Below are 11,106 nucleotides of genomic sequence, written 5' to 3'. Positions count from 1 at the left end.
GCAACCAAGAAAAAGCAGGCTAAACATTAATGCAAGACATTCATGTGTCAGCACATATACACTGATATGGTATCTGAACAACATATAAAAATAAATCTCTCAAAGAAACACCAAATTACAAAGCAAAAAAGTAAATACTATATTGAAACAGACATCAAAAGAACACACTGATGTGAAAAAGAAAGCTGAAGGGATGATGATCTATAAGATATATATATATATATATATATATATATATATATATATATATATATATATATATATATATATATATATATATATATATATATATATAGTCCAGTGAGAAATGATACAAAATCTGCTGAAGGTCCATCCATTGTGGCTTTTAGACAAAAGACTCTTGTTAAGACCCATTTGCTTGGAATTAAATTTTGCTGAATAGTATCCTTGAATATTTATCTCACAGTGTAGGGGTTCACCTCACTCACATCATATGCATTAGTTACTGTCACAAAGAAAGGAAATTGTTGCAAAGCAAACTGTCACCTTACTAATATACAGTTTGAGAACATTGTTTAGTAAATGGAATTTAACATTTGCTTTGCAACAATACTCTAAATGGTGAAACAAAAGGTTTGTAATGTTGCAACAGACTGCAAAGGCACTGGAAAGATATATTTCTCCACCAGATATGAAAGCATTACTGAGTGTATCAGAATTCAACAACTTAGTGACTAATTATCAGATTGGTTAAAAAATATTTTGGATTTGATATGCATGAGCACAATATGCTGTTGATTTGGGAATGCAAAAGCAAGTGAAAAAATAAAAAAAAAAAAACACTGAAAACTCATTTTCTTCTGCTTTCAGTCTAGGGAGAATATGAGAGGCAAAGAACCTTTTCAATCCATTCAGTAGTAAAACTCCAAAACTCCAGTGCATGCTGCATTCAATGGCATGATAGTAGTATCATCAAAGGAAAATGCTAGACACAGCATATTCCCTGATATGGCATGTGCCTTCAAGTAGTTCATAATGTAATAAAACGTCAATTTTAAAAGCTGCAATAAACATTGTGCAATAAATATGTAACAGGCAAAGCATATGCACTGATATGGCTATTGCCTTCAGCAATTTCGGAGTAGAATAATATAAATGGTCATAATAATCAATTAGCTTTGGTTTAAACTCTAGTTTAAAGAAAGACTTCAGCCAACTCTTTGTGGTTCCTAATTTAAGACGGTCCTCAAAATCTCCCCAGACCCACTCAGAAATCTTATCATCCGTACTGTGTACCATGTATCATTATAATCACAGATAAAATGCATTGCTATTGCTTAAGCATATTGTAGCTTTAGATTTGGCAGCTTGATTTGAACTTGAATCACCTATAGATATATTGGTACAGGTATGAAGGTCAGAGTCAAGAAGAGATGAAGTTGCCCAAACCCTGCTGTGGCTGGCAGACCTGCTACAAAGCCAACAGAGACACCAGGGAGCTCACAATGGACATCAGCAATAGTGAGGATGAGGAAAACACTGCAAAAAAAAAGAGAGAAATCAATGCTCATACAGTCAAAGAGTTACTAGAAGAATCTAAGTATTGTAAATTATTTAAATTTTAAACAAAAGAACACAAGAGAAGAACATCAAGAGTTTAACACATTATTTTAAGTTTTTGTATGTACAGCCTGTTTTCTCTTGAAATTAGTGCGTGTGTGTGTGTGTGTGTGCGTGTGTGTGTGTAGTATAGATCTCTTTAGTCATTACTGAATAATAATAATGATTATTATTATTCAATGTAAAAACATTATCATTAATGGGTTCTTTAATGTTCTTTACTGAAGAATCTTTATTTTTCTTTTATTATTTTATAGTCTATATTGTCTTGAATTATTATCATTATTGCATGTTAAAACAAACATTTTTCAATATTATTAATTACTATTACTTTCTTCCTTTTTTATTTATTCTTTAATGAAACATTAATATTATTATTTCAACTTCCTTTTTTATTTATTTATTTATTTTATTTTTACATTTATGCATTTAACAGACACTTTTCCAAAGCGCGTTAAATTTCATTCAAGTTATACACTTTATCAGTTCACGCATTTCCTGGGAATCCAACCCATGTCCTTGGTGTTGCTCTACTCAAACAGAATAGCACTGCACTTGTTTTGATTCATTGATTCTTATTTTTTAAACAATGTATTTTACAGGGGTCATGAACTGAGAAATCAAATTTCCTTGAGCTTTATATATATATATATATATATATATATATATATATATATATATATATATATATATATATATATATATATATATATATATATATATCCTGTAAGCTTTAGAACTGAAAACTGCTTTTAATGTTACCAAGCCCAGCGAAAGACTCGTCCCAGAATGTGCCTATATATGACATAATAGACAGGTGAAAGACCACCTCTGCAGAAGAAAATCAACACCTACTTCACCATTTTTGATCTTTGGTCCTGACCACTGGCATTAGTGAGATGAGGAAGAGAGAAGAGCACAGGATCACTCACTGTACTAAAAATAACACCTTCCAAAGGATCCTAATTTTAGGAATGTGGTTATTTTATTTTCAACAGTGTGAATGTCTCAGTTGAGCATTATGTACTTTTATATGTGGTACATTTCACTGTGGATTCTTTGGTAAATCAAAATTGAGCAGTCTTTGCAAACCGACGTTTATGAACATGTAAGTAACCGTGTTAATTCTACTGCCTGATCTGTGACCAGTGATTTCTGACTTGTAATGATTCATGTAAAGTCAGATGTTCTTTGTCTATATACCAGTAAATCAAATCAGTGATAACTTAAAGGTGCCATCGAACGTATTTTTAACAGGATGTAATATAAGTCTAAGGTGTCCCCTGAATGTCTCTGTGAAGTTGCAGCTCAAAATAATTTTTTTAACTGCCTATTTTGAGGCATAATTAGAAATGAGCCGATTCAGGCTGCGGCCCCTTTAATTGCTCGTGCTCTCCACCCCATCCCAAGCTCTTGACTCTATCATTGCATAAACAAAGTTCACACAGCTAATATAACCATCAAAATGGATCTTTACAAAGTGTTCGTCATGCATGCTGCATGTATATGTCGGATTATGTGAGTATTGTATTTATTTGGATGTTTACATTTGATTCTGAATGAGTTTGAGATTTTGCTCAGTGGCTAACGGCTAATGCGTTAGAGATATATAAAGAATGAAGTTGTGTTTGTGTATTATACAGACTGCAAGTGATAAAAAATGAAAATAGCGACGGCTCTTGTCTCCGTGAATACAGTAAGAAACGATGGTAACTTTAACCACATTTAACAGTACATTAGCAACATGCTAACGAAACATTTAGAAAGACAGTTTACAAATATCACTAAAAATATCATGTAATCATGGATCATGTCAGTTATTATTGCTCCACCTGCCATTCTTATCTAGTCTGATGATTCAGCTGTGCACAGATCCAGACGTTAATACTGGCTGCCCTTGTGTAATGCCTCGATCATCGGCTGGCATATGCAAATATTGGGGGCGTATACCCCGACTGTTACGTAACAGTCGGTGTTATGTTGAGATTCGCCTGTTTTTCGGAGATCTTTTAAACAAATCAAATTTACATAAGAAGGAGGAAACAATGGAGTTTGAGACTCACTGTATGTCATTTCCATGTACTCAACTCTTGTTATTCAACTATGCCGAGGTAAATTCAATTTTCAATTCGATGGCACCTTTAATGGTCAACTTCACATTGTTTCTCTTAGTAGGATGAAAATAATCTGTTTTAAAACTGATTAAATTATAAATAGAAAGAAATCAAAGAATGCTCCCTTTGCAATCGCTGGAGCTGTCAATCAAACAGTGGGAGTTTATCAGTGACTCATTAATCAACGAATCTCTTATTTATAGTGTGTTTGCACTGTTAGTTACGATGAAAGCATTCGTTAGCGCGCAGAAATCGAGTTGCAATTACGTGATCACTGCATTCATGTGCTCAACATGTCTGTGATCGGCTACATTCTCATCATAGCAACCTTTCATGCCACAATCTAAATATAATTTCATGGTTCAAAATATAATCAACACTTTAAACGATTAGTTAACCTTGAGAGCTATAATAGTAAAAAACGTGCTAAAAATTTCAGAGAGTTAAACATGTAATACTTAGCTATTTCATAAGCAAAGATGTTAGCCAATCACAACAAAGGGCATTTACATTGAAGTCTTACAGCAGACACGCCCCTTAAAACAGAGCGTTCAAATCAGAGGGCAGGAAAATTGCCTTTTATTTATAAATTATGACCATTTTTAATGTAAAAATCATACTAACAGTTTAAGTGCACCACAGTAAACATTCTAAAACAATGCAGTTCATGACCCCTTTCATTAGATATTTTGTACATACAAACAAACAAACAAGAGACTAGTAGAGGGTAATAGAATTAAAAATAAACAGTGAGAGAGAGAGACAACATGACACAAAAAATATAGGCCTATATGCAGATTGGCAGTACCTGTTGATGTGGCTGAACACTCCATGGCTATCACAGCATCCAGGTAGCTCTGGCCGAGCCACTCCTCATACGTCTTCTTCTCTCCCACACCAATTAAACTGAGAGTTGAGTCCTTGAATATCAGGTCGGATCCCTCATAAGCTTTGGAGTCAAACATCTTGAAGCCTGAAGTAGCATCAACTCCAAAGAATTTCTGAAAGTTGCAAAAACAAAAGGTCACACCTCCATTTTCATATTACCCTGAAAAATGACATTTGGTGTAAGCTACCTGGGCTTTGTCCAGAAGGCCAAAAATGACGTGGTGGTTGGTATCGGGTCTTATCATTACAGCGTGGGAAGGGACACGGGCCAGGTTGCACTTAGTGTACTGAGTGACTTCAGCACGAGACTCCTGAGAACAAAGCAGCTGAAATTCACGGGAATCCAAGTTTGCTGCCCAAGAATCAGTATTGTTTCCTGGAAAATAATAATTCTGACATGAGAGAACTACTATATACTTAAACACACACAAAGTAATTGACTGCTTGCTGTTACATAATTGAACTGTTCAGTTTATTTTCCTAAAACTCAGAAGAGAATGAGCACTTTCGAGCCATGGGTTCTCTCTGTAATTTCCATAGAGGTTTTAATTTCTAAATAGTAGTTTTCTTTTTTTTTCTTCTTAGATTTCTCTCTTAAGTATTGTTAATCAGAGACCTTAAATCAAAAACTATTCTTATTAAACATATTATTATTATAAAACTTAGTTCCAACCATTCACATTTTTTAAAAATCAGGTGATGGCATATTTTGTTTGATTAGCTAATGATTAGCATATTTAGTCTCTTTACTCATCATCATTATTATAATTAATATTATTTCTGTTGTTTAAATAATTTAAAATGTATTATTAATTAACACATTTTATCTTTCTTTTTTTAATTCTATACTTTTGTTTTTTGCTATTGTCCTTTTTTTAGTTTGGTTTTTATTCATTTACTTTTTGTTATGCTTTCTTTTTTTTTCTAAAATTCTTTATATTCTGACTTTAGTAGATTTTATTAAATGAAAGGTGCTATAGAAACTAAAATATATCTTCTTCTTCTTATTATTAAAGACTTCCAGAGGGAGCCCATGGCAAATTAGCCTTCCGGTTTGGACCACAAATTGTTATCATGACTGAAAAAGCTCTATAAAGACGTTTAAGGTTTTGAACTAAAAGCAACAGAGAACTTTTGAGAGTTACCATCTGTGTTCTGAAATACAGTGGAATGTTTGACAAAAGCCACATCACCATGACCTGCAACAAGGCACCTGGGAATACAAACAGAGACCATGTTAAAATGTTTAGTCGTCATGCAGATTCATTAGCTCCAGATCTATTGTGCAGTGGAGTGGGTTACCTGAAAGCTCCATCATAACCGTCGTATAGGTCCTTGCCTTTTTCACACTTGTTCTGACCACTGGAGTCTCCAATGCACTGCTCACACAGATTACTAGGGAAACCTTTCTGATTGGCTCCAGGTACACAAGATGATGCAAAGAACTCCCCAGCAGCTAAAGGCAGATCACACTGATTTTTTTTGGGTATTCATATAGCAAACAACATATTCATAAATAAAACACAAAAATATTTGTGACTATGTGATTATTAATGACAATAAATTAACTGGCAGTGTTAATTTCATTGACGAATAATTTTCGTCAACAACATTTTTTCACTGACGTTTTGATGACAAAAACTATGACTAAAATCTACTGACATTTTCACCAATTAATAAAAACGAGATGAAAATGTTAGGGTGGGACAATTTGGGAAGATATCCAATCAGAACTGATATCCTTCATGGTAGATGCGCACATTTAAATGTGTTGATCTCCCCGGTGGGAAATAAGTTATCATACACTTGCTGCATGTCTCATAAAAAACTTCTGGGAGAAAGAGAAGAGCAGACATATGGATAAATCTGAAAAAGCATGATGACAAATCTGAAAGATTTGTCATCATGTGCACACAGAAAGCCACCTCTCACACAGCGCACGAGTACTGAACTGTGCTCTCTTTTGTGTCTTTATGCACTTGAATGGACAAATACACACAAAATTATGTCAAAATACTTTCAAATTTTCATGACTTTCAAAGAACACAAACGTTTTGCGAGTGAATGCAAATTTTCTCGGGAACGCAAAACTTTTGTGAGACAATGTAAACCATTGAAATATATATCTATATACCAATATCATTTTTTCTGTTAACTAACATTAACAAAGAATAATACTGTAAAAAAAAAAAATGCTAACTGAAAGTTAAATTTAGATCACTAATGAGACCTTATTATAAAGTGTTACCACAAAATCTTTCATTTACAAAATAAAAATGTATTTTGAGTGAAACGCTTAACTGAAACGTTTAACTGTGGTCTCAGACTTTGGGAGCCACTACATGTCCTACCTTGGGGCACTTGGCATGACTGCGGTCTGATGATGCCTTTTTCTATTAGCAGACCCATGGGAATGTTCCAGCCTGCAGTCCTGCCATAACCTGTGTGACAAGAGCGCTTGCTCTTGAGGTCACTGAATCTCTGGATGTCTCTGTTGCTCTTCCTCAACACAGCCACGGCATAATAAATGCTTCCGTCAGTGTCTCCTAAGACAGAGAATCACAGTGGCTTGTGAAAATGAATCATCAGTTATGAATAAAACAGCTGATGTTTCATCAGGTGCTGCTGAAAATCTTTCCCAAACACAAAATGTTTACCCAGTGAGCACATTATAAAATGCTTACTTTTACTATATTCAAGTAATTTAGTATAAAAAATATATATGGAAGCATATAAAGCTGGTTAAATCTAAGTACAATGACAGTGTATGTCACTAACCTGTGTAGCTCTCCCCAACGGCAGGTATCAAACCAAAACTCTTCCCCGCTGTGTAGATGTAGCCTCCATCAAGATTGATGGCATCAGCCTCCTTGTTCTGGAGAAAAAGAGTCTTATTCAAATAGAGCACATCTTGGAGCAAATAAAAGGGATTTTTTGTTTCAGAACTTGTCTATTGCACTAAAATGCAGATTTTAGTAAGAAAAATGTAGAAAAAAGTAAGTCTGGATAAGATGGTTTGGTATATAAATGACTGTTGATTATTGGCATACTTGTATTTTCTTCAAACAGTCCTCCACAGATGTGCCGTAGACACACTGAATATCAGGAATCAAATTTTTGCTTTTGAAAGCCACAGCCATGTCTGCGCATTTTTGCTGCTCTCCATAAGACAGGACACACCATCGGAGTTGAGAGGGGACATCTATTTAACACACAAACACCCATGACAGAGAAACAGATTTAAAGGATTAGTCCACTTTTAAATAAAATGTTCCTGATAATTTACTGTTATAATTTACTGTACTGGACTTCAATGGCCTCCAGATGGTTGAAGGTAAAAACTACAATTTCAGTGCAGCTTCAAAGGGCTTTAAACGATACCAGACGAGGAATAAGGGTCTTATCTAGCGAAACGATCTGTGATTTTCGAAAAAAAATACAACTGTATATGCTTTATAGAAATACAAATTATCGTCTTGCACATGCTTCTGCTTTCCGCATTCTTCAAAAAGCTTACGCTGTATGTCCTATTCCTTCTCTATTCTACTTACAGAAAAAAACTAAACTGGCACCACGTTCATTCCGTAAGTTGAATAGGGAAGGTGTAGGACATTCTTTTTTTTGAAAATGACTGATCGTTTCGCTAGATAAGACCTTTGTTCCTCGTCTGGTATCATTTAAAGCCCTTTGAAGCTGCACTGAAACTGTAGTTTTTACCTTCAACCATCTGGAGGCCATTGAAGTCCACTATAAGGAGAATAATCCTGGAATGTTTTCATCAAAAACCTTAATTTCTTTACGACTGAAGAAAGGAGGACATGGACATCTTGGATGACATGGGGGTGAATAAATTATCAGGAAAATTTTGGACTAATCCTTTGAGCACAATATATTTAAGAAAGAAAACAGACCATTTTTTTATTGTTTGAGGAAGATGCGAAGATGCACACCTGACTTTGAGCAATCCATAGCTCTCAGTATGTGATAGTATCGGCCCATCCATTCGATATAGTTTTCATTTCCAGCTTGGATAAATGTGGTTGAAGCGTCGCTGAACAACAAGTTTTCCCCACTAAAGCCTGCTGAGGAGAACACGGGGAACCCAGACTTTTGCTGAGGAGAAACACACACAAACGTGTTCAATTGAAACAGTAAGTTGCACAACAAAATAAAATGTACATTTTGTATTTACTTGATTAGAAAATATCCAAATAAAGTTAAAAATCCTTCAATATTACTAAATGATCATACCAGTCCCTCCCGCAACATGTTGTAAACCACTGAACTGCTGATGTCAGGGTGGACAACAATCCCCCTCGATGGCACTCGAGCCAGATGGCATTTCTCATAATCACTGACTGGACTGCGTGTGCCGTCCCGACACAGGAGCTGATAGTCCTCAGAGAGCAAGCCCTGAGCCCATGATTCCCCCTGACCTGAGAGACAAAAGATGTATTAACTTCATATACAGATCATAATCTATCACTTATCAGAGCTATAAGTATACTGCATTAATGTTAACTAATGGGACCTTATTTAATATACATTAAGTGTACATTACATTACAATATACATGAATTAAATGTTATTTTATTAATATTGTTATATTACTTATATTAATATATTATCAATATAATCATACATGAATAATACATATATTTTTTAATCATTCTGGGGCCCCTTGGTTGAGAACCACTGACTAAACTAGACATTTACCATCAGTATTCTCAGCTACAGTGGTGTGCTTTACAAAGGCGACATCACCTGCATCCTCAACCAAGCACCTGTGAAGCCCAAAACCTCAGTTAATTAACTGACGCACTGAGAATATGTCTCATTATCAAAGCTCTAATTGCACCAGATTTCGGTGACAAAGAATATGGTACCTGAATGCCCCGTTATATGCGTAGTATTGCTCATTAGGGCTTGCTTCACACTTATAATTTCCAGTTTTATCTCCCACACAGAGCTGACACAGGGATGCAGGGTCGTCTTTAGCCCCCGGGATACAGCTGGCATCAAAGAAGTCAGCAACCCCTAAAAAGCCAAGATAAGATACTTTTCCATCTGAAAAAGTCAATCTGACCATTTTTTGATGCGCTGCACCAAGAGTAAATGAAGTACCTTGAGGGATGTCACAGCCCATGGCAGACATCATTCCACTGTCAATCAAATACCCTAAAGGGATGTTCCAGCCAGCTGTGCGGTTCTTGCCAGTGTGACAAGACTTCTTCCCCTTCAGATTGTTGATGTTGATGGCTGAATTTGTCTTTTTAACCACAGCAACACCATAGTAAGTTATTCCTTTCCCTATGGCCAAAATATGACTATGTTAGTCTACATTTTGTTGATCTAAAAATTTATTTTTTTTAAAAGTTTAACATCAGTACTTGCATTACGATGTTCCTTTATTATAGTTTAATTATAATAAAGTAAGTAATCAAATTCAGATAGGCATAATCTGTTAATAATCAACCTAATGTTGCTGCTGACAACAATTATGTCCTTAATCAATGTCTCTCCATTTCAACCAAGTTCAGTATTGCATAATCTGGTATCTTTAAGTTCATCATACCATCTGCTCCAGATTCTCCAGCTGCAATTTTGAAGCTGGCTTGCTTGCCAATGCTGTATATGTCTGCAACACTGGCTGAAAAGGCATCAACTTCTTTTTTCTGTTAAAAGCAATATTAATCACAATTGCAACTTAATTATTCAACAGGCTTTTACGTTGTTGAAAAAAAAAAAAAAATCAGTGTACTTCTGCAAATAAAATGGAACAGACAAAACACTACACAAATTAAAAAGCATGCTATCTGAGCAAAGACACTATCATTTGTCAAGTTTTTAAATTCTGTGATGCTACAAGCCTCCAGATAGATAGATAGACTTACGGTGAGTTTTTGAGCACATTCTGCTTTAGATGAGGCGCGGACGCACTGCAGCGCTGGTCGAATTGAAGCACTGGTGAAGGCCTGAGACATGGCTTTACATTTGGACTCCTCCGCCTCAGAAATAGTGCACCACCTTATAGTACTCTGCCCTGACACTACACAAAGTTATTCATAATATAATCATTATTATTTTCCCAAAAGGTTTTGATTTCCTTAATTTGCTCAGAATGCTGCTTACATATAGGCTATATAAAACGTAGCTATAATAACCACAGTGGGGGAAAATTATGTTTTTTCTTCGTATTAAGTTTTAAATGTTTCTTACCATAATGCGTGAGCGCAAGCAGAACGCTTAGAAAAGCCCAGATGTCCATCTCTGTCTCGAGTGCGCGGATCTTAGTGTTACTGTAGCTTTATATCTGAGAGTCCGTTGCAAAGTCCAAAATACGACTCAGCCCTTCGGCATACCTAGATGGGAAATGGTACCTTATCATAAAAGATATATACCACTACGTGCAGTCAAATTCGAAATTTATAGACTATAATGTGACTAGACATGAGGACTCAACGACACGTCCAAGGCACGGGCGGAGGTCCAAGGTGCACACAGAGGGGTCTTTCATTCTTGG

The 11,106-nt window shown here is 35.4% G+C and overlaps 1 protein-coding gene across 1 annotated transcript; it reads right to left on the bottom strand.

The window, feature by feature from the left end:
- Positions 1-306: 306 nt before the first annotated feature.
- Positions 307-10,905, bottom strand: meltf (melanotransferrin). Its single transcript, XM_067373534.1, has 16 exons — positions 10,803-10,905; positions 10,478-10,632; positions 10,159-10,258; positions 9,708-9,893; positions 9,470-9,620; positions 9,300-9,367; positions 8,835-9,019; positions 8,534-8,696; positions 7,634-7,785; positions 7,362-7,458; positions 6,935-7,129; positions 5,886-6,039; positions 5,729-5,796; positions 4,772-4,959; positions 4,504-4,696; positions 307-1,500 (listed from the first exon to the last, which is right to left on the bottom strand). Exons 1-16 carry the CDS (start codon positions 10,849-10,851, stop codon positions 1,433-1,435), a joined length of 2,172 nt encoding a protein of 723 aa, XP_067229635.1. The 5' UTR covers positions 10,852-10,905; the 3' UTR covers positions 307-1,432.
- Positions 10,906-11,106: the final 201 nt, after the last annotated feature.

The sequence above is a fragment of the Chanodichthys erythropterus genome, chromosome 21 (assembly GCF_024489055.1).
Source record: "Chanodichthys erythropterus isolate Z2021 chromosome 21, ASM2448905v1, whole genome shotgun sequence".
Lineage (NCBI taxonomy): Eukaryota > Metazoa > Chordata > Actinopteri > Cypriniformes > Xenocyprididae > Chanodichthys > Chanodichthys erythropterus.
This window is presented reverse-complemented; position numbering and strand designations above follow the sequence as displayed.

What these genes read in the sequence shown, in the direction of transcription:
- meltf (XM_067373534.1), bottom strand. Translation starts at nt 10,851, where the DNA reads ATGGACATCTGGGCTTTTCTAAGCGTTCTGCTTGCGCTCACGCATTAT. An exon ending in TGGAGAATCTGGAGCAGATG is followed by an intron (nt 9,894 to 10,158) that starts GTATGATGAACT and finishes TTTTGGCCATAG; the next exon opens with GGAAAGGAATAACTTACTAT. An exon ending in GTGTTCAGCCACATCAACAG is followed by an intron (nt 1,501 to 4,503) that starts GTACTGCCAATC and finishes TTTTTTTTGCAG; the next exon opens with TGTTTTCCTCATCCTCACTA.